The sequence below is a fragment of the Cydia strobilella genome, chromosome Z (assembly GCF_947568885.1).
Source record: "Cydia strobilella chromosome Z, ilCydStro3.1, whole genome shotgun sequence".
NCBI classification, from domain to species: domain Eukaryota; kingdom Metazoa; phylum Arthropoda; class Insecta; order Lepidoptera; family Tortricidae; genus Cydia; species Cydia strobilella.
The window spans coordinates 49,551,705-49,576,070 of NC_086068.1; the positions used below are offsets into that span (position 1 = coordinate 49,551,705).

Genomic DNA, 24,366 nt, shown 5'->3' on the forward strand with positions numbered 1-24,366 from the left:
CCTAGCCAAGATGCCAACTGTTTACGCTCCGTAGCGAACGAAACGCAACCGTCTCTGTCGCACTAATATGGAAGAGTGATAGAGAGATTACCCTATCGTTCGCTTCGGACCGAACGACTGGCATCTTGGGTAGGCACCCAGGTTTAGGTACCTATAGTTTACATTAAAACCAAATCTATAGTTGGCCACTGTAATGCGTAATAGAAACGCGTTCCGTATGCGTTTCGCTTTGCAGATGACCAGGGTGCCTAGCCAAGATGCCAACCGTTTACGCTCCGTAGCGAACGAAACGCAACCGTCTCTGTCGCACTAATATGGAAGAGCGATAGAGAGAGATTACCCTATCGTTCGCTGCGGAACGAACGACTGGCATCTTGGCTAGGCACCCAGGTTTAGGTACCTATTGGTTAAAATTAAAATAAAATAAAAGAGTGGCTATAACAATAAAAATAATGTTACTTGCTATTGAAATCGACAACGATCAAGATTATTCTTCACTGCGTTCAAAACGCGTTATATTTGCCGGCGCTCGCGTACCGCGCGTCAACGCCATCTATTGAGTGTTATTTCGTGAAATCGATGAACGCTCCAGGGAATAAGGGCTCCTGCGCGGGTTATTTAAATAGCTTAGATGTCGTAATTTATAATTTTATTCTATACAATATAACATAGACGTGGGAGATTTTTTGTAGAATATAATAAATATACAGAACTTAATATTTAAAAATTAACATGCAATTGCATAACTTAATTAACATGTAATTGTTATGTACAACATTAGTTGTTAATATTATGTTAAAAATGATTGGGGCAGGGTTCGGTGTCAAGGTGGGAGAAAATATAAATACATAATGAGTATATGTTTGAGAACAGCTATCATAAAATCTAGAGTGTGGGAATTAATGTTTTGATAAATTTTACTATTTTAATTTGAGATTTTAATTACCTAACATTTTAGGAACTTGGATAACTTAGAAAATGCCCTATTCATAATGAAACCTATTTAGAATCCGAATTAAATAGAAACTGGCAACCTTAGAGTCGTACTTACTCAGATTAAGGCCTAAACCTCAACTGATTTAATACGAATCTGTCCTGGCCCGCCTAAAGGGGTGTTGTGTATTCAGAAAAATTAACCGGTACGAGTATACCTAAATCTACCAGCCGATCGATTTCTTCCCCTACCCGTTCTTTTAGAGCAAACGGGACTGACTTTGGTTTGAAATACTTAGGATTAACGTTTTCTTTCAATTGCAAATGGACTTTGAACTTATTAAATTTGAATAAACTCCTAAAGTCATTTAACAACCTTGTTGTGATTTTTTTTACCTCACTCGAGCTCTGATTAATGTTTACATTACATCTGTAACAAATTTGTTATCTATAGTGAATGACAAATTAAACTTTGCCATAAAATCACGGCCCAATATTGGCGGACCGCCGTTTTTTATAACGTAAATTTTCAAAAATCGTTCTTTCAGCATAAATTTTACATTCGCAACGAAAAAGCCTATTGGCGTTATTTTATGATAATTGTATAGACACATTTTTTAATCACTTATATAATGAAACATTAGATAACATTTCCTTGTATAATTTGTCTTTAATAATAGTAGCACCGGAGCCCGAGTCCAGTTCCATGTTCAATTCAAGGTCATTAATAGATACATTAAAGTAATATTGGCTTATAATTAACAATTAACGTACCTTAAACTTAGAAGTTTATACTCCTTGCAATTATCGCAGTCTACATCTTCTGCCGCGAACTCTGTCACTTCAACATTGTTCATACGACACTTGGACTGCTTTTTGGAAGTACACACTTTCTTGAGGTGTCCTTTTTCACCACACAGCTGGCAGTACTTAGGTGAAACAACCGGCTCTGATAGATGCTCGTTTATTACTGGTATTTGTACATTACAAGTAGCCGTGCCTGTGTGCGTGCGGACGCACACATGCAAATACACCACAATATAAGCTCTTGACAACTCCCCTCAGGACGGCCAATGAAGGCAAGCCAGAGCTGAGAGTCCTTTGGGGTTCCACTCAGACCGACGAAGACACGCCGGAGACGGCGACCCTGATCGACTCTCTAGAGCACTCGGGTCCGTGAGGTTGTTACTCCCCAACAGCTCGCCACAAGCTGCCCTGCGGCACAGGGCGGACACTCTATACATCAAAAATCACTTGCGTTTCTATGTGTGAACGGCACGTCTGTACACGCGTCTTGCGTCATAGTGGGAGTAAGTTGCTTAAAATTAAAAATAGTATTCAGCGGCCGGCAAACGGCCGTCAATCTGCTGTCGCGGGGCGAGGTAATGCGGGGCGGGGTTATTATTATTATGAGCCTATACTGTCCCACTATAATCAAATAATCTAAAAAAAGTCAAACGAAGAGGCATAACTATTATGGTTAATTACAATATTTAGGTATAGATTTTTTTTCCATACTCAACAATATCCAGGAAGGAAAATGGGGACTACGTTTGTATAGAGAAGCGGTCGTCCGCTATCCTCTCAACACCCGATGTATCTGAATACAGCTAATTTGGGACATTTCATTCGGTCTTATATGTATTGACGGTATCAGTAATTCCCAAATGTGGGCGCTAAGTACAATTAAACGCTTAGATATAATCTGATGCTGTACAAGCAACTCGGTAGAATTGGAGTCGTACCTATGACTCGTATGGGCGCCTCGCCAGTAGTAGGTAGCAGAGTTTTAGTTGTTTTGTTGGTGACAGCGCATGGAGACAGACGGCGCGCGCTGCAGCCGTCGCGACATGTCGCCCGCCGGGCGCGTGCGCGCCGCCGGCATGACCAGGGACAGAGTGAGTCGCACGCTTGCTCTTGTGCCGGATGTACACACTCGTCGAGAGCCTCTCGCCGAGAGTCTCGGAGAAGCGCGAGACGAAACGAGGAAGAGCGAGACGAGAAGGGAGCACTATGTACACACTCGTACTCGGCCTGTCTCGGGGTGTCTCGACGAGTGTGTACAGACGGCATTAAGTCTACTCAGTGGAGGCCTCCAGCGGCACGTTGGCTTACTGAAACCGTTCGCATATGTTTGCATTTTTTTAACATGGACGCCGCATTACACCCTCCATTGGTTGCCCCGCTTGAGCGTCCATTCAACTTGCACACTTAAGATGGACTATATAGTTGGTCAGGCAAATCTTGTCAGTAAATAAGAACAAAAAAACTATATTCATCCTTTTCTTTTGGGTGCTAGTACTAGTGTAAGACAAAGATAGTATGATTCTCTCTGTCTATGTTTGAAATGAGACAGTCCTTGGACAATAGTTATTTGTGCAACAAGAGAGGAAAGTTGGTTTTTCTTGCGAGTGTTTATTTTGAGTCCCGAGAAAGCTAAAGATTCTACAATTGAATCACGAGCGAAGCGAGTGATTCTAAGGTAGAATCTTGAGCGTAGCGAGGGACTCAAAAACACGAGATGTAAAATAACTTTGCTCTCGTGTTGCACACATAATTTTTCACCTCAGTAGTGAGAACATATTAAAGGTTAAAATGTATTTCGAATTACACAGAATAAACAGAAAAAAAAGTATTATAATATGTACGATACGATAAGATACGATACGATACTACTACTAATACTACTTCACTAAATTAAAAAGCTACATTGTTTCACTCCCTGGAGTGAGGAAAGTGCGACTTTCCTCACTCCAGGGAGTGACGAAAGTAGGCTTGTTCGAGCTGCTGAGGTGAAAACTATAGTTAACTGATTTTTCGGTACCTACTAAGATTAGGATTTCATATGTCTAGTTTGAACAAAGTTATAATAAATATAGACCAGACAAACAGCCCGGTTCAAAAGTAGTAAGATAACGGAGAGGGATGCTAAACATATCACAGAATTTGATCTTAGCTTTACGAGTTTTTGTTCCATATGATACAAGTTTTGGTAAAACCCGGCAAGTAGTTGATGTGTTGGTTGTACACAGAGCGGCGGCTACAGCACGGGGCGGTCGCAGTCGGCGGCGGCGGGCGCGCGGCCGGCGCGCGCGCGCAGCAAGTCGCCGCGGCGCTCGCTGTCCCCGCCGGCCGACCGCGACGGCTCGTGGCGCTACACAGGTGGCCCAGGTGTCCCAGGTGCCCACGCCTCACTCATACGCGGGCCCACCCCGCATGGAACACTACCGCCGGGACAACCGCGTCGCCGCCTCCGCTCATCATCACTTTACTACCACTTACTATCGACTTCCTCGCTCTGTTCCTCTTTATTTTTGTTTTCACGCATCTTCCACTGCCCTCGTCCCGTTCTTGACTACGAGCACGCTGACTGTGTCTACTTTTTTAGATTGCGTTGTGCACGCGGAATTACGATAATAATCGTGCGCACAGCGCACCGATGTAACGAACCTTCATCATGATCTCTTGCATGATCTTTTACTGCTATAACTACTTAAGTGATTAGTGAAAGAGTGTTCTCGGCTGAGCCGGGGCGGCCGAGTGCTAACGGAGCTTGTGTTGCAGTGTGCGAGGAGCGCGAGGCGACGCGCCTCCCGACGCACGCGTATGCGCCTCGGTTCCAGTCGCGCTCCGCAACCGCCACGCCCACCACCAGCCCCAAGAAACGACAGCTGCCTCAAATACCCCACCAGGTATAAATAATTGAACAGCTTTTTTTTTTCAACCATGCTCTGATATTTTATTTTGTTTGAAAAAAAAAACGTTTTTTAATATCCGTGGAAATAAAATAAAACCGTTTTTTAATTGAAACTAAAGGAAATTGGTTTTCTGCCAAGCAACCCGCTCGTGTTCCGACTCAGTATGCGATTTTTTATTTAGAATATTAAATTTAAGATAAGAAAATATAAAAAGGTGGCAAAGCGAATTCATGAACACGATTCTTTTTTGTAATACCTACCGACTTAAATTAAGTAAAGTTTGCATAAAAATAAATACCGTACACTTCTAAGGCAACTCGCTTATAATGTTACTCTCGATTTTTGTAAAAACATGGGGAAAATGTACAGATGTAGTGCATAATCATTTTCCATCGTATTTTCACAGAAACGTACGAACGTGTTTTGCTCTTTCAGTCAGTCTCGATACACAAAGTACTGTTGACTGAAGGATGACAAATACGAACGTTTCCGAGAAAGGACGATGGAAAACAATTATTCACTTACATCTGTAACCAAGCTTAATGCTAAATTTATGTCTTTGTAATACACATACATGGTATTTCAGAAAAGTTCTAGGAGTATAATATATAATACAAAAGTGTATCATAAAAGCCTACAAGTATATGATAAAATTCTTGGGAGAATACGGAATTGCCTAATTTGTCTCAAAGCTACCTAGCGTAACAATAACTTTGAGTAGATATTATTAGTTTAGTATTCATGTTCACGACCTGATTCAGAGTGTGAAAGTTAACCAAGCCTCGTCCTACCAAACACCACGCCATCCAATGCAGTACTTTTCTGTTCTTCGTAATATGTAGGTACCTTTATACATGAATGTATTATTTGTGCAGAGTGCACAACGAGCGGTCCGCGCGCAGGTGTCGGCGGACCTCGAGGAACGTAAGTGGATCGCCCCGCACCACATTGGCGCCACACTCACCTACCGAAGCACGCCACAAGGTCAATAACACGAAAATGCCCTGCTCATGGACACCACTAAAATGTGGTTGTTCATATCTATGGAATAACAAATTTTAATCTCTACGAATTCTAAATGTACATTCTCAGCGAAATTCAATACTTTATTTTTGCCTTAAAATATCGACGCAAATTGTTTAAGAGCATAATAAAATAAGACCTTATCATTTGACCTACAGTAATTATCACGTAGCTGATGTAGCCCTTAGAATTCATCATTTATTTAAAACTTCTAGCTAGATAATAAATAATGAAACCTAAATTTAAAAGTTATACTTAGCCGTAGTATTTGCCTTCATCACCTTTAGTTGCATTCTTGTAAAATGATCTGTAGCAACCTACATGTAGCAAGTCATTTAGTTTTGCACAGATATTGCTTACTTTTTTCTATGTCTGTTACGAGTAACTGTGCTTTTAGGGTCATCAAACCGAGTATTTTTCAGCTAAATATTATGCTCCTTCGACGGTTTTTCCATAATTTAGGGTTCTTTCCATGGGGTTATTTTCTAATGTTGATATTTAATGTGATTTAGGTATATGATCATTGCCCCTGCGAACGTGTTATTCGTACCGTGTTAGCTTATTGTGAATGCTATCACACATTAAAGCTATTCCTTTCGAACTCTGTTCGGATTTTGTCAAATTTGGTCCTTCTCAATATCTTCATCTCTATCGAGTGAAGAGGCCGGTGTCGATTTTAGTCGCAAAAATGTAAAATTGATAGATTTCTTCGATGAAATTGTACACCTTTTGTTACCAAATTGAAATAACAAGTACTGGTTTCTATTAGCACGTCTTCTTATCTTGCCTTTTATCAGATCAATTTTTTGAAAACAGACTCACTAAATTAGTAATGATTTTTTTTCTGAAGGACGTTTAGGTAAACGCGCGTAAAGCATTGATTTTGTCGGTCTTATTTGTAAATTTCGTAAAGTTTGGACTGCTAAAAATGGTAAATTTGTATTACACATATTCTGTACTTGGCCTTTATCAGATTACATTTTTGTTATATGACTTAGAGTTCGAGGAAATGAAAGTTAAACGAATTCAATTTTCTCCAGAAATTACTTCAAAACAAGTTACAATTTCTCTGAAAAATCGACTTAATTTCAACGTAATTTGGATACTTGAACAATCTACAACATTTGCTGAAACTATTCTTATACATCAATTTGTATAATTTACCACCATAATTTTTTAATGAATTTTTAAAAACTGCCCCTTCTCTTCACATATTACCGGTGACGCACGCTCGCGACCTCATTATTAAAAGGCAAGATGAGAAAACGTGCTAATAGAAACTAATACTTGTTATTTAGATATTACGTAACAAAACAAGTATAATTTCAAAGACTAAATGTATCAATTTAAAATTTTTGCTCCAAAATCGACTACGGCCTCTTAAGTTTCGTTTCATTTCTGGATGCCCAGCACCATTTTCCGATGAGTATCGTCTGACGAAAGACTTATCATCTTATAAACTATAACCTTTGCGTTTGATATCGAGCACTTGATACTGATACCGATCATCATTTTAGCAAAACAATTGCCCTTTTTTTTTCATTTTAGTTATGCGCTGCTAATATACAGTTATTCTCGTGTAGAACAGGGCTTAAATGTTTGAAATTGCTAAACATAAGTAGATAATGCCGGCTGTCTTTTATGAAGAAACTCGCGCGTCCGTCCAAATATATTTTTTATTTTATATATCTTAAATCATTCACTTCAGTGCCATCGAGTATTTGAAAAGTGCAAACCTCAATCTTTAGATTAGTATTCAATTTAAATCCAGTAACTGTAATGCCATACGATCAATAAATAAATTCACTTCTAATACGCGCCTGTGCCGGTTTGACGTCCTCAGATGATTCGTTCTCATGCTACAGGGTGCCTTAATTATATTGCCATTTCTTAATAATGATTTGTAATTTCAGTGTTTATTGAGTTTATTATAGTCGTTTGTAAGTAATTTTTGTCCCAAAACCTTGAAAAGATGCTTATCGGCATTTTGTCATACCAGCAGGTTTTTTCGTTTTTGGTGTTCTTTTACTTTGTTATCATCCATCAACCCGTCACTTAGGTTATCTTTGTATGTAGCCACCTTTACCACTTCTAAAAAAGTGTGTTGTTCCCAGGTGCTTTCAAGATAGCAGGTTTTCTCGTTCTTGGTGTTCTTTTACTTTGTAATCATCCATCAACCCGTCACTTAGGTTATCTTTGTATTAAGCCACCTTTTCCACTTCTAAAAAAGTGTGTTGTTCCCAGGTGCTTTCAAGATATCCCAATGATTTATCATTAGTCTTCCGATTTCTCAAGCCTTCCCTCAAATAATTAAGATACGACTGCACCACTTAATTCTAGGACTTCTATCCTTTTCTATGTAGCGTGGTCTCCAGATGTGTAAGTATCTCAGCTCAGCTATGTGTATGTAAACTAGCGCATTGTTAGGATGGTTCTCCAAACTACAGCCGGAGGTCAGGTTCGGGCAGCGAAGCCGTCCGATCCGGCCCGTGAAAAGGAAGCGAAACAAGTGAAGGCCACACCCGTACTATAAAACCCGTTTTTGTCCGCGTGTATTTTATCTAAAATGTAGAGTCAAAAAGATTGGAGAGCCCTAGGATAGATAAACGGCTTCTGGTAGCCGAACTAAGGCCATATCCAACGTGCTGTTCTAGGTAATCTGTGTTGGTTCGCCTCACATGTCCGTTTACGACTGGTTTATGGATTGATTGTTCTTGAGAGAGAATTTCTTTCATCTGGGCTACGAGATTGCCCCAGATCGATCTGCCGCCCAGATGGACATAATGCACAGCTTGGTTCTGGGGGTCGGCTGACAGTGCTGACGGAGTTAACCATTTCTCGCTTGCTTGTTTATGGATCTATTTTATTTCCCTCCTTCCCTATATATAGGTACGAGACGCGTTCTCTTCTCGTTCTCGTTCTCTCGCGGGTCGATTGAGGCTTTTCCGAAATGCTCGGATGTCTCATATACGTGTTAAGATAATCTAAGATTATAATGTATAATTTACCTGAATTTTATTTATTTATTGAAATCCATTGAGCGTGTGACGTTAATTGGTACGAGAGTTGATGTATTGATAGGTTGGGAGCGGCACTACGCGGGGTTGTCGGACTCCGAGCTGGCGGCGCGTGGTGGCGGCTGGCCGCGGCGCCGGCTGTCGCCCGACGCGGCCGCTGCCGATTCCGACCTCGAGTCCGTTGCCTCCGTCACCTCCAGCGCCTTCAGCACCCAGTCTGAGCGGCCACGCCCTACGCGCATGCTCAGGTACTAATTAATAATTTATATACCGTAATCTTTTTGATGAAAACGAGCTCTGCATTTACTGATTCAAACAACTTTACTGCAGGAAACGCATCCTTCCTGTACATAGTACATCATCCTCTTGTGATAGTGCTATCCCCATCCCTAGCCTCTATCGCCAATGCGAACTTCCTGATCGATTGTTGCCTTACGTGTTCATGTCGAACGGGTTGCGCCGCCGAGCTCGCTTGCGCCCCGAGCCCGGTCATAGCGGGCCGCCCACGGGCCACCGTGCGCACCCGACCCGACGGCTCAAACGGCTTCTGGCTCGCAGCGGCTCGACTGGTTCATCCTCTAAAGAATACTCACACCGTCATTCATACGAAAGGAGTCAAAGTTGCCCTGAATATTACAATCACGTCCACGCTTACAACATGAGCGAAAGATATTACGGATATACTTATCAAATGGACTTCCGAACTCCTCGACAGATACATAATATAAAACACTTGCGATTTTATAAAGAACAACAAAGTTTGTCTACAAATCAAAATCATCCTGAACTTCCTAACCACCCATTTCTCCAAACTGTAACCTCTAGGAGAAAACCACAACCAAAATTAGAAAACTCATCTTGGGATTATCGACGTTCAGAGACTATTGATAGTTATCCGCTCAGAACTAAAGAACCCGTTAAAAGAAAACTACCTAGTGTCGTAAGTTTCATAAGATCAAAAAGTACTGTAGCAACACAGGTGCCTGAAAATGATCTTATCACCTTAAACAAATGTAATACACTTAATTCAAGCATAAATAATAACTGTAGCATAGATTCACTCCACCATGAACGAAGGGCATCCAATTCCATATTTCATAAACGATCAACTTCCGAGCTAACACAAAGCTGTGAGAATTGTTCCCGTTACCATGGGTATGACAGTGACGGCAGCACAGCAGAAACAACTATTCACGTAAGCATAGATAAACAAAATAGTTTGGAAAACGCCGATACTGCCCAAATAAAATCCGCGCGTGACTCCCCGGGTGAACCGTATGAGTCAGATATCGCACCTAACGGTAAACAAGAGGTATCTCATTTAAACAATGTAAACAAAAGCAAATCTGTTGATCGGAGACGTTCTTTCGATTTGGCAAATAGTGAACAAAAAGATGAGGATAGTTACGAATCAAATAATTATAAAAGATCCCAAAGGCGTCATTCCGATTCGCTGGTCGCAACTAAATGTCATTTAGACTCCATCAAAAATCATGATGTCACAACCCCGGAAAATGTAAAAAATATATTTAAGAAGATGAGCATAACTTCTAAAGACACCGACGTACTTAAAGCGGTTGCCGCAAAATATTCCAGTAAACATAAGGAGAATGAATCAAATGGCATGAACACAAAGAGGCAAGGCTCTGTTAGAATTAAACACAACCCCACGTTCCAAGAATTTCGCTCCCCAAACTCCCTCTCTCCTCCACCAGACTTAGAGTTATCGTTCAGAGAACCGTTAACGTCTATAATGAAAAAGGCTCGCATCCGATCGTATTCTTTTGCATCGAGAAATCATCTAGACCAAGAATTTAGTATGATGGCTAATTCTATGTGTATTGCTCTCTCTCCTACAAACCTCGGCTCGCCCCGCCGCGCGCTCACTCCCGTCGCCCCACATCTGCCATCCGACGACACCCATCAAACCACTGCCGACTCGCCGCTACGCCCGGATGTCGAACCCGTGCTCAACGCACCATCCGCGCATCCCGAATTTCAAACTATACAATCATTTGCACAACCTGCATCTCGATGCGCCGCAAATCAACGCAAAAAATCATCTATAAAATCTGGAAAAAATCAACGCGGTAAATCTTCATTGCGGCGGGGGTCCAAACGCAGTAATGACTACGGAGGGCGCGAGAACGGGCGTAGCGGCACCCAGACGCAGCCGCTGGAGAGAAGAGAGTCACGCAGAGGCCAATTCACGCGAAGCCTCAGCAACGCAGACGTACCGCCGGATGAAAAAGCAGGTACGTATATCAGTGTCGAGTTCCGGGACTTCGCCTGGGTTTTGGGAGGTTTCTCAATTATTCTCTCAGATTTACACATATTTAGGATCGCAATGATTAATAGAGTCGTTTTCAAAAAATATGCTTGCGATCTAATTGCCGCGACTCATACAAAATGCTGAATAGAGTCTTGGCAATTAGACGCAACCGCAGACATATTCTCAAAGAATGACCCAAAAAAATATTTTACTTATCTGACTATCGAGATAGGCAATTTAACCTCTAAATTCTGCATATGGCACAAATTGGACCCAAGTGTAGTAGGTGAAGACTGGGTATAACTCTCTGTCTTCGCCTATAGCGGAAGCCGCTCGACCCCAATTACAAAGAAATACCGCAAATCGAAATACAGGTTAGCCGCTTGGCACACGCATACTAGAGGTCAAAACAGAATTGTTGACCCGCAGTTCCTAGAAAAAAAATCCCGGGGGAGTGGTAAAACATTATTTTCTTTGTATGGAAAAAAAAAATCTTTTTGTTTTAATTTAAAAAAATGGCCGAAATGTAATGATGTGATATATTTTTATTCCATTTCCATTTCCATACAAAAAAATGTTTTACCACCCCCCCCCCCCGGGAATTTTAGGAACTGCGGGTCAAAAATTGTGTTTTGACCTCTAGTATGCGTGTGCCAAACGGCTAACCTGTACATCGATTTGCGGTTTTTCAATTCGAACGGGTTACACTACTACATATCGCCGTGACGTCAATAATACAAGTACATAAAAGTTTAGCTAACCTATAATAAATAAATATTATAGGACATTCTTACATAGATTGTCTAAGTCCCACGGTAAGCCCAAGGAGGCTTGTGTACTCAGACAACGATATATATCTTATATCTATATATATAAACGTAAAAGTCCTTACTGACTGACTCACTTAAATCAACGCCCAGCCCAAACCGTTGGACCTAGAGAGCTGAATTTTTCACAAAAGGTAGTTTTTATAACGTTAGTTCCACTAAGAAGGGGTTTTTTTAAAATTCATCCCCTAAGGTGATGAAATAAGGGTACAAAGTTTGTATGGGGAAACCAGATCAGTTTCGACTATTTTATTCTAAACATCCCACGATAAATGAATAAACACGTGTTTCAGGTTTTTTCGAAAATTCAACCCCTAAAAGGGGGAAATGTGGTGACAGTATGAAAATCAACATGGGTATTGTTTCTATGGTTTATCGGGCCGCTGATTACGAAAACAACTATTTTAAAATCCAACGTGGCTGACGTGAAACACCATCTCTCCTGTTGGGGTACAATGGGGTTGAAATGTCTAAATATCAATATGGGTGTCGTTTTTATGGTTTTTTGGGACAATAATTACGAAAATGGTATCGATTTTGAAATTTAATAATGTGGTCATGAAAATTCTTGAAAGTACTTACTCGTATTTGGGCCAAATTGCAATTCAAACGGTCCAGTAGTATCGGAGCAAATCGGTTGTAACAGACGGACTGACAGACAGCCACACGTGATCCTTTCAAGGGTTCTATTTTTGCTTTTGAGGTATGGAACGAGACCCGCGTTATCCATATAGATTTTTAAATTTATATTTGGTGCCATCTCGATCGTCGTCAATCGGTACCTAGGCGAGTGCGGGCGGCGCGGCGGGACGCACGGGGCGCGGGAGGAGTAAGTCATCGGGAAACTTCCTGCATCCGTAATGAGTACATTCAAGGTGCTGCAAGAAGGTGGTTGTCTGTTTGCTTCTTATAAGTAGGTTTCCATTCTAATACAGGTTGACCTTAGCCATTGGACAAACCCTAAATCCTATGTAAGGTAACTTCTCAGGAATGCGCTAACGTTAATATTTTTTAAATTAGAACAAAAAATAAAAAAATAACTTTTTTTACAAAAATTAACTCCAATGATCGACAACCAAAACAAACATACTGTATTAATCATTGGCAGTGTTTTTGACAATTTGTTCGAAAATGTGTGGCAATTATGACATTTGTCAAAAGTCAGAATCTTATTAATGTCATAAATAAAAAAGATAATCAATAAGGTCGAAGAAGGTTTCATACTATTTATTACCTCAGGAGCTATGAATACATACAGGCTGCTCCAAAGTAAATATCGTAATTTGTTAATTTCTTCGTAACCGCTACACCGGTTGTTATGATACTTTGTATACTGATTCTAAATACCCTAATGCATATGTGCATTTCGGCTTTGTCCAATGGCTAAGGACACCCTGTATATATATTCTACCTACAAACCATAAACCATAAAACCATCTTTTGTAAATCGTTAGAAAACCATATTTTCGAAGATCTCCTTTCCCTGCCTCCCCCGCACCCTATACATGAGACAAAACGACCTAGATTCTTAAATCACGCGGGCGAAGCCGCGGGCAAAAGCTAAAGCTAAAGTAATATATAAATACTTAAATACATAAAAAACACCCATGACTCAGGAACAAATATCTGTGCTCATCACACAAATAAAAGCCCTTACCGGGATTCGAACCCAGGACCATCGGCTTCACAGGCAGGGTCACTACCCTTTGTACCTACATCTATCTTAGTAAGTTTTTAACGAGTTTTGGGAATCCGAACCTTTCATTCATTCCATATAAGCATTAACCGGAGGACCCTGTATGTTATACTGAGGAATTTTAATATCCCAAACAAGTTGGTGAACTTGATCGAAATGGCCACTAGAGAAAGCAGGATGAGGGTCAGGGTCAACAATGAGCACACGGAGGAGTTTGCTGTGATAACCGGACTAAAGCAAGGCGATGCCCTATGCTTTTCAATTTAGTCATAGAATATGCTGTTCGAAAAGTGCTTTCACTGGATATCGGGCTGGAACTGAATGGGAAACATACGGTTATAGGGTATGCAGACGATCTAGCCTTGCTTGGAGAAACGAAGCAGGAAATTGCCGAGTCCGCAGCAGTACTAGAAACCGAAGCGGAAAAGGTGGGCCTAAGTATCAGCCATGAAAAATCTGAGTATCTTCACATGAAACGCTATAAAAACACGCGCGTCAAAAGGGAAGATCTTCATGTTGGAGATACCATATATAAGGGGTGGCCAAATTTAGGTACTTAGGCTGCACCATAACCCACATCAACACTCGGGAGGAGGAAATTGACATCCGCACCCAAAATGCGCCGCCCTTCATAAAGTGTTAGTGTCCAAGCTCCTGAGTAAAAACACAAGACTACGTATATATGTATAAAAGACGGTCATACGGCCGATACTCATGTACGGTTATAAGACTTGGACACTAACACTTAAAGAAGAAAATAAGCTCTTGCTGGTGGCAGAAAGGAGAATCCTCCGAAAGATCCTGGGCCCTGTAAGAAGAGCAGATGGCTGTTTCAGAGTCCGTAAAAACGCCGAGATTGAAGATCTTGTGGCTGCGCCCAATATTATCGGAGAGACAATATTATGCCACGTATTAAGAATGGATCACGGCGCTAAAAGGGTATATCTGGGACGCTCGGTAGGGCGAAGGCCGATCGGGCGTCCTAGGTATCGATGGGGCGATGGGGTTGAAGCGGACTTGCGCGATCTTCAAGCCGATAACTGGCGGGAGATTGCGCAGCATCGGGACAACTGGCGTTTACTCATGTCGGAGGCCAAGACTCATTTTGGGTCGCTGCGCCATTAAGTAGTAGTAGTATCTATTTTTACTTATTAATACATTATTCTATACATCTAATGATATTGTAGTGGACGGACACGTCGGCTACAAGTCCATCGGAAACGAGTTACTGATCTGCAACAGTGTGAAGTTTAGCCACAATTAATCTGGGAATATTGCCATACATAAAAATATTTCGTTTATAGTTTTCTGTCCTCAAAATCATTGTATCTAGCATCCTGTCATGCTGGTTGGTTCTTCCAGTTCATAAAATTAGGCGAAGATAGGTAGCGCAGGCGAAAATCCGGAACTTGACGGGTATATATTTTTTGCATAACGATTACAATACTCAGAGTGTTATACTTTTTAAGATTTCCACTATAACGTAAAACTTTGCGAAGACGGCAGCCTGAGCGACACGGCACTGGGCGGCGTCAGCGAAATGGAGCCCAGTAGTGAGGACGTGCTGTTGAAAGCGGAACCCCGAGACTACTTCGGTCCCGGCATGGGCAAGAAGAGCAACTCCACTTCGCAGCTATCCGCCACAGGTGAACCCTACTACTCGCTTACACCCACCCTCCACCACATACGTGCATCTCCACCGCGTCACACATGCTGGCCTTTCTGCATTCGTGCAGCAAACATTAACAGCTAATTACATTAATAATGCGCAAAGGCTAACGTGTTAATTTAATTATAATGACTCAAGTGTGTAATGCAATGATCGGCAGGACGAAAACGGAGGTTAGGGTTCGGTAAACGTGGAAAAAATTCATTCACGGTACAACGCAGTGAAGAAGTGGTGCCAGGAGAAATGCGAGGAGGCGCTGTGGGTGTGTCGCGGGCATCCTCCGCGTCGAGCGAGAACGACGAGGACAGGTTGGCGGCCGCCGAGTGGCGACATTGACACAATAGTGCGGTCCCGGGCGGCTTGTCGATGCGACTGACTGATCCACCACTTACCTCTCAAATCTAGGTCTTCAGAAAACACAGCATGCCAAACCAGTTTACAGAGACCGTAGTTCAATGTGCGGTGTTGCTTTTGTACATATATTAACCAGCCCACTATGTTTAGAGCTTTCATTGGTCAACTATTTATTAGTTTAAAGCAAGCTAATAAAAATCACTTACTGGGTAATGTCATATTACTAGGTACTCCTAAAAAAAGTTTAAATATAAAAATATAGTTCACACCGTTGTGTAGTACGTTATGGGTATGGCTTGGCTAAAGTAATTAATCATACAAATCAATTTATCCATATATTTTTTAACCTTAACGTATCCCCCATAAAATATTCAAACCAGTACATACTTATAATTTTGATACATTATTAAATTTATTCTACATAAATAGAAATAGATGTCATATAATAATGAAAAAGTGACCAAGTCCACCATTAAATTTGTTATATAAAATTTAAACGTTGGAAATTGTAGATAATTTCTAACTTGTTTTTAACGTGATTAAAAATAGTACCTTATGTGCTAAATTAAAAAACCACACAATAGGTATTTAATAATATTTTTCACTCCTCATGCCCGTAAAGTTCGACTTTAAGTCGTGCGTAGACGACATAAAGTTGCTTATTATGTTCTAGAGTATACAGTAAAATCATTTGTCACGACCCTTATTGACTTAGCAGTTAGTCCAAAATCTGCCATACAAACTGCCAGCCCTGTCGGCGCGCTCCCGACCGGCGTGCCCCGCGCCCCCAACCGGCCCGAGTACAATTTTCTTTAGTCTTGAATAAATACGGTAAAATAACCTACAATATTGGATATTTCTGTATACTCACAATCGAAGTGAAAAGTAGAGTGTATAAATGTCAGGCATAAATGTCAATTTTTATCCTTGACTATATCCTCGCTGCGTTCGGACCAATAAATTGCCTCGGGTGAAGGTGCATCGCTTTATGCCCTTGTTGTACAATTTATACTATTTATTTGCCTCGTACATACATGATGGAAACGTGCTAAATGTATTAAATATACCCTCCTGGGAGTAAAAAAGGCTGACCTAGAGTAGGTTACTTGCGTCATGGTTCCGTTCTTGTGTGGCCACATAAAACAATTACACAAATTTTCACCACACCAGCTGGTAAAGGCTCTTGATTCAGGCTCAGACTTCAAAAACTGATAAGAAAGTTGCTTTTTATCCACAAGCGTGGCAAAGTAATTAGATGCAAATTTTGAGTTGTTTCCTCAATTTGGCTGGTGGATGATTTTGAATGATAAATTTATTAATTAGTGTTCATTTGAATTTGATTTGTAATCTTTGCAGTAAGTATTTTCCTGGAGTTGGCGTGGAGAACATATTTGTGTTTCACTCGTTGGCAAAGTTTGTTTAATCCTCGTCTTGAAACCCTCGCAACGTTCAAGATTCAATTTACGAATTTCAATTTTGGAATATTTCGCTTGCTCGGGTATCAATATTAGCACGAGAACAACAACTTTGCCCCCTTGTAAAACAAATAACTATCACTACACCTTATAAAACAAAGTCCCCCGCCGCGTCTGTCTGTGTGTGTGTATATATACTTATGTTCGCGATAACCTCGAAAAGTTCTGAACGGATTTTCATGCGGTTAATTATCTGTGTCTTAGACTTACATACAGATTACTATAAGATAAGTATTAACGTAACGTATTGGTATATTAGTCATATAGTGTACAGTCAAATAAGTACGGTTTTTTCCTCATATGTTAGAAAAAGACGGCTATACGAACGACTATATTTATCTTAGAGAAAGTATAAATATGAATATATATGAAATATGAAAGTATACATTTGTATAAATATGAATGTGGTCTGGGCTATTGCCCGCTCTCAGTAACACCTATAGTGATTATTAGGATTAATTGCACTCTAACTTAGCAGAGTCAGACCAAGACAACCAAAGCATGCCTCTCAAACTATTCAAATATGCCGTTTATAATGATGAACTCCCTCACTTTGTTCTATTAAAATTGTAGTGTAGATGTGTAGTGTAAATTTAGATGAACTCTAATAAAATAATAATTTTATATATATAATAAAAATAGACTTGGTTGGTACGGAAACCGTGATGCAGGGAACCTTGTTATTAACACGTTTCAGTCTATATTCAAAACAATCAAATATAAAGTTTACGAAATTCGAACAAAACCACGTCTTATACATATATATCTAGGTAGCACAACACACACATAAGTAATACATATGAATTCATTGTATGATATATATTTCATACAGCCACCATCAAATAACCAGATTTTATCACAGATCATCTGCAATGGTCATAAGTAAAATATTCACTGCCATTGTGTGTGCTACGTATTTTCTTAGAATGTTTAGGAAATGGGGCCGTTAAACTAATGTATAGGTATGTACAATGTTGTGGGTGTGGGTACTGAATGTGTTGTGACGTTGTGTTGTGCCGGTGGCGGCGGCGTGGGCGGCGGAGCGGCGCGTGGCGACGGCGGCGACGCGGTGCCGCGGCCGCACGCCCGCGCCCGCGCCGCCTGCGACCCCCCGCCCGCTAACGTCGCGCTTGTCCGCGTAGAAGGCGGCGGCGTGCGGCGCAAGCGTACCCAGCCAACCACCACCACCTTCCAGCGCTCGCACGAGGTGTACGCCGCCAGCCTCGCCTCCATATCTAGCTCGGAGGGATCCTCGTAAGTCGCTCGCTGTCCACTCCGACCCAAGCCGCCATCCGCTGATTACCCGCCGAACTCGACTCTTCTATGTGCACATTGATGTTGCTCGCGTCTTCTTCTCTAACCCTCTCTGTTATGCCTCTCGTCTTGTAAGCGCATGAACTGGGACTGTGTTGGTGTTTCTCACTTCATTCTTTTTGTTCACGTTCAGCACGCATCAGTCTTCTCTCGCTTAGGCAACGCACACTTTCGATAATGTGATACTTACGTTTGAACTTTTATTAATCCCTACTGTCACAAGCCTCGTGGCACAGTTTCCGAGTCGATAGCGAGACAGAACTCTGTTTACTGGGGTCAGGAAATCCTTCCTACCTTTAAGTTGCACGAGTGTCGTTGGAATTTAAATGTTGCCTGATCTGAACGCCTATGATGTTTGCACTAATTTATTATTTCAGATTATTTAAGATATTTTATATTTATGTCTGATCAATGTACATTCACCGCCACTCACACCACACACCTATTACTTGATTTCTATGCATGTTTCAATATGATTGATATATACATTTCATAAATCATTGATAATAAGAAGGAATAAGTTTGGGGCGCTGTTGTAGTGTCAATCCACTGAACTTCTTACAATTATGGCAAATGGCTGGTTTCATAGTCTCCACTTTAATTTTCGGATGTTCTATACTAGTTAGTAATAATTTAATACCACTCTTAAAGTATCTACCTAAGTAACATCCAGTACCAGTATTTAAAGTAGGTCGGCCCCTTATAAATAACATAGATACAAATATTTAGTAATTTAAAGAGTTTTACCTTTGTATTTAGTAATATAATCTTAGAGCCTTTATTTGGAGTAACGCACAATGAAGGCGTTTTGTATTGTTTACGAAGCTTTAGTTACTGTCTAGCACTTGCTCAGTTTTTCCTCCTAGATTCCTTCAATTTTCTACCGTACTTTCCACATAGGAAGAACCTTGACTTTTACCACTCGATGCATCTGAAAGACTACCGCCCTCTTCTTCACTATTGTATCAATGTTGTCATTGTATGTTGTAATTGTTTTATGATTATTCTGATCCTGTGGTAGTTTTGAAAATCGAGGACTGGTGGACAAAACAAGGCTTTGGTATTACAATTTACCCAGTTGTAACTCATTATCAAATAATTAAATTGCGTCGTATTTTTAATTAGCTGTAAACTGTTTTATATATTTTTTGTTAAATCATTTAATTTAAACGCATTACCGACTAATAAAAGTAATCAATATGAAAATGACAAGTAGAGATATTAGTAACAGTATTGCACTTAATCAGTACAGTACTCACAGCAGTGATCACATCAATTAAGTATGTGCTCGTTTCAATAAGTCAGTTTACGCAAGCTAATTCGAATGTGACTGAGTAAACCTGAAATCTTAATCATTGAGCCTCGGTTTTCGATTTGTTATGCATTGGTAAAATGAGAACTCCTTCATACAGTACAAGTAATGCGACAGATGAGGTTAAAAGAATGAAGTTCATAAAACAGAAAGACACTACTTGTTCCTAACCAGAGGGCGAAACTTTATTTATTGTGACGTCATTATATTATGACGTATTTTCTAATAGTTATTGTGATATGTGAGTATTGAAGAAAAACACAATTCAGATTTTTCTTATTATAAATCGAATGTAATAGTATCACAAAAAATACACAAGTGACTCCTAACGTAGATGGGGGTTTTCAGAAAAAATGGTACCATTTACTTTTTTGACGTGATAACGTCTTATAAATCGATGAACACCGGTAGCATGCACGAAAAAGTGTCATGTTGTGGACAGATCTCCATGGTAACGTTACGGCCAAAAGCAAATAAATGTTAATTTATCAAAAAAAATTGTATGTTTCAATTAACTCCTTCTTTGTATTATACAAAATAATGATAATTTAGTGATAATAATTCAATTCAATTCATAAATAAAAGTATGTAATTTTTCATCAATGTTTTCTTATGACGTTATCACGCAAAATTATCGTCCGTAAACCGACTTTACAGACGACCATATTTTTTCGAAAAACCATCAACTTTTGGGTTATTTTGACTCAGAATCACGAGTACTATTGAATGAGACAAAGAAAAAAGTGTCCCCAGTTTTTCATACAAATTTTGGGTGTCAGTTTTGTAACGGTCCATACAAAATGTATGTGAAAATGCGTTACAAAACTGAAATTCTATTTGGGACACATTTCTTTTTCTTTTTAAATCGATAGTCCTCGTGATTCTGAGTAGAAATAACCCAAAAATTTATGGATTTTCGAAAAAAAGTAAATGGTACACTTTTAAGTGAAATGCCCAGATAAAACTATACCAGATCCGTAGGATATGCAGAACTTAAGGGCCCACTGATTATCAGTCCCCTGGACGATATCAGCCTATCAGTTAGAACAAAAATTGGACAGTTCTGAACAATTGACCGGGCGATATCGTCCGGCGGACGGTAATCAGTCCCAGTGGGCCCCTTAACCCTTAAATGCATGATTTTTTGTATAACTTTTTAATAAATTGAAATAGATGTGTCATGCTGTATAAAAGTAATAAATGTGATTTTGGATAGCTGCATATTGAGCCACGGACCATCAAATATACGATGCATATATACATCATTATGCATTTAAGGGTTAAGATCTTACTGCCTAAGTGTGCTTACATGTTATCCGTGTATTAAAAAAATTCTGACATACATGTCAACTGTGTGTTTTACGTAATTCTCTATTTTACTATTACTCGTACGACAGTAATGTGCCGAAAAAAAAACACTAGCTTAAATGACTAAAATCGTGAAAAACCTTAATAATTGACAATTATTAGGGTCTTACAAGACCTTGCGTCTTGAAACTGACTAAGCAGATCATTATACATATAATATAAAACCAATGCATAGCAAATTTTATATATGTAATGAATAACTTACACATCTAATGTCTATATAATTTCTTGAATAATTTCTTTTAACGTTCAATGACATCAGAATGTTATTTGAATCAAGTTATTTAGTTATCGTGCGTTCGCCTGCGCCAATACATGTACGTACTTGTCCGTGTACGAGCGATATGCACGATAACTAAACGACTTCAGTTAGATGTCATTCTGATATCAGTGAACGTTCGAATTGACCTGATAATTATAAAAGGCGAACCGATAGCTACCTACAGTACCTACTGTTTCAAAACACATGCCTATCGAATCGATGGTTGAGCAACCAAGTAGTTAACAAAACTCTAAAACAATCTAACCATTCCTTTCACCGAAGAACCAATGTCGAAGCAAAGCTCTACAGCTACAGAGCTTTCGCTACATGGCGAAAAGACATCTTTTGTCTGTACCATGGTACAGGCTACAGGCTACGACGTAGCCCTCGTAGCACACATGTGCAGCGGGAGATAATGGGGCGTGCGTGCGTATAAGCCATGTGTTCACCCCACACCGGAAACTTAAGCTGTATTCTGATTTTACAATTTGTTAATAAAGTTTTGATATTGATATGATATGCCAGTGATCGTATTATAACATGATCAAAACCATAAAAAATTATAAAATCTCAATACCATACCTTGCGATCTTGCCGATTTTTGTGGGCAGTCTTGTTCAAAAGTTTATTCAATCGACATAATTTACAAAGTAAAGTAAGGTGCATGCCAGGGGCCCATTTCTCGAACGGTATTAGTCTAATATTATTAGTGTTGCCATGGTAACTCATACGATTTGACAGTTCGTGGACTAATATTATTAGTCTAATACCGTTCGAGAAATGGGCCCCAGACAGTAAGTGGTACCATTATTTACATGAAACCAGGTACACTTCCTGCGACATTGGGACGATAGGTTTGTTACTTAAGTTTAAATTGGTCTTTTTATAGCTTTGTTACCGCTTCGCCTTTCATTTTAATATTAAATTGTCTATTATTCTAAAATCCTATGCATGCGAGATACATGTTAGTGGATAGGTGTACCTAAATCAAAATAACTTATTTATAGTATTTTTGCGTATTTCCCTGCCACTAGTGTATTTACTACGTTTGAGTAAAAAAAACGTAAGTAAACCGAAAATAGATATTATCGAATATACGATTTGGCAGATGGTCACCCGGCATGCGTGGTTCGGGCTCGTCGGACGGCGGTGGCGGTGGCGGTGGCCTGTCGGACTTCATCGACGGCCTAGGTCCCGGACAACTAGTCGGACGCCAGTTGCTCGGGGCGCCTACGTTGGGCGATGTCCAACTTTCCATGTGCTACCAAAAAGGCTTCCTTGAGGTACGGTTCCCGTCCGTTATGACATGTTTACATCATGTTTATGTGGAATGGAAATTACTACATAAGGCTGTTTCACTTTTTAGTGATTAGAGATTTTTCACTGAATATTCTGATAAAGCGTCCGTTTCAACCCTTTGACTGCTAAAGACCCCACAGACGCGCGCGGTTAGTGTAATATTATCCTTCGTGCATTCCAATAAGATTAACGATAGCGCGCTAAATACATAATAAGCGTAGCGTTCAAAGGGCTTATTACTGGGATCTCATAAGACATGTTCGTCCAACCATAATGATTTTAGTGGATAATGTAGCTAGACAGGTTATCTATGGGGTACCTTTGTTTGACATAATTATTGAAAGTCATAATCAAAGAGTAAAATGATAATATGACAATCATTACATTATGACTTTCAATAATTATGTCAAACAATAGAGACCCGTTATCTATACTAGTAACGAACTTTGACTAAGAGTATATAATAATCCTATGCACTCAGGTGGAGGTAATTCGCGCGCGTGGTCTTCAGGCCCGGCAGGGCTGCCGCACTCTTCCAGCGCCTTACGTGAAGGTATACCTCGTCAGCGGCAAGCGCTGTGTTGCCAAGGCGAAGACCAGCACCGCCCGGAGGACCCTCGATCCTCTCTACCAGCAGACGCTCACGTTTCGGGAAAATTTTAAAGGATGTGTATTGCAAGTGAGTGTAAACTGCTAGATATATTATGCTAGATTGATGAACGTTTAGAGTGTCAATGGCGACAAATCACATTGAATATCAAAAGCCGTCTACCGGTTAATATGTACAAGTTGCGATACAAACCGTGTTCGTTGTAGGTGACCGTTTGGGGCGACTACGGCCGCATCGAAGGAAAGAAGGTGTTCATGGGCGTGGCGCAGATTATGTTAGACGACCTCAACCTTTCCAATATTGTTATAGGATGGTACAAGCTCTTCGGGACTGTATCTTTGGTGAGTACCGCACGTCTTAACAGCGCGTTCAGTGTTGGCATGTTTGCTCAGTGTGTACCAACTTTTGCTCAGTGCCGTAAACGTATACATGGTTGAAATATAAGCACTAACAGTGACTATAAATAAAAGGCATTGTGTAAAAGTCCGTAAAACATGTCCAAGATGCTGAATGCGATATACCTAGTAATCTAGGTATAGTTTATTGTACACCTAGCTACGATCTAATGTTTTTTTTATTATTTGTTTCAGTAACGGAGGTTTACCACCACCTTTAAGACGTTTGAACAACCTATATCATCAGAATAAAAATTGAATTGTCCAAATAATAAATTTAGTGATACTGCTTTAATATCATGATAAAACGCAAAATATCTTGAATATAGGAAATTTTCTATAAAACGAAAGTTAAAATTATTTATATTATAATTTTTCTTGTGAAATGCCTACCGGAGTTTTGAATAGATAGCATTTTATAGCAATGAAACAAATGTATAGTGTACTCAATAATATGTAATTAAGTATTAAAATAAAAGCCAAATTGCAAGTCTGTTTTTTCCAATGTCTTTCCCTTTCTATAATGAGTTAAATACCAAGTTGAGCACTATGGTTCACTTGAGTTGAACGTCACATCGGACACAAAGAAATGAAAAACCGTAAGTATTGTTGTTAGGAAGTGACAGTTGATTTATTTGTGTTTGTGAACGCCCTCATCGAAGGAATTGTACTAATTGACTTTATGGCTATATTCTCTAGCAATTGCGGAAACTAATACCTCGTAACGTAAGGCATCTCACTTGCAGAAAGCTGCGTCACTCATAACAACAACTTTTAAAAACCGGACAAGTGCGAGTCGGACTCGCCCACCGAGGGTTCCGTACTTTTTAGTATTTATTGTT

At 40.0% G+C, this 24,366-nt stretch overlaps 1 protein-coding gene across 13 annotated transcripts in view; it reads left to right on the plus strand.

Annotated features, from left to right (window-relative positions):
• Positions 1-24,014, plus strand: part of LOC134754617 (regulating synaptic membrane exocytosis protein 2) — a 58,865-nt gene extending 34,851 nt beyond the window's left edge. For 3 of the 13 annotated variants that reach the window (XM_063690935.1, XM_063690938.1, XM_063690944.1), the window contains exons 11-22: positions 2,745-2,831; positions 3,966-4,113; positions 4,498-4,625; positions 5,507-5,615; positions 8,736-8,919; positions 9,002-10,926; positions 14,936-15,112; positions 15,296-15,443; positions 22,329-22,503; positions 23,001-23,198; positions 23,336-23,470; positions 23,720-24,014. In XM_063690935.1, coding sequence (XP_063547005.1) covers positions 2,745-2,831; positions 3,966-4,113; positions 4,498-4,625; positions 5,507-5,615; positions 8,736-8,919; positions 9,002-10,926; positions 14,936-15,112; positions 15,296-15,443; positions 22,329-22,503; positions 23,001-23,198; positions 23,336-23,470; positions 23,720-23,722 — 3,417 coding nt within the window. In that variant the 3' untranslated portion in view covers positions 23,723-24,014. Of the gene's footprint in view, positions 1-2,744; positions 2,832-3,965; positions 4,114-4,497; positions 4,626-5,506; positions 5,616-8,735; positions 8,920-9,001; positions 10,927-14,935; positions 15,113-15,295; positions 15,444-18,106; positions 18,219-22,328; positions 22,504-23,000; positions 23,199-23,335; positions 23,471-23,719 lie in introns of all 13 variants that reach the window. The other 10 variants (XM_063690947.1, XM_063690948.1, XM_063690946.1 and 7 more) reach the window with 9 other exon arrangements.
• Positions 24,015-24,366: the final 352 nt, after the last annotated feature.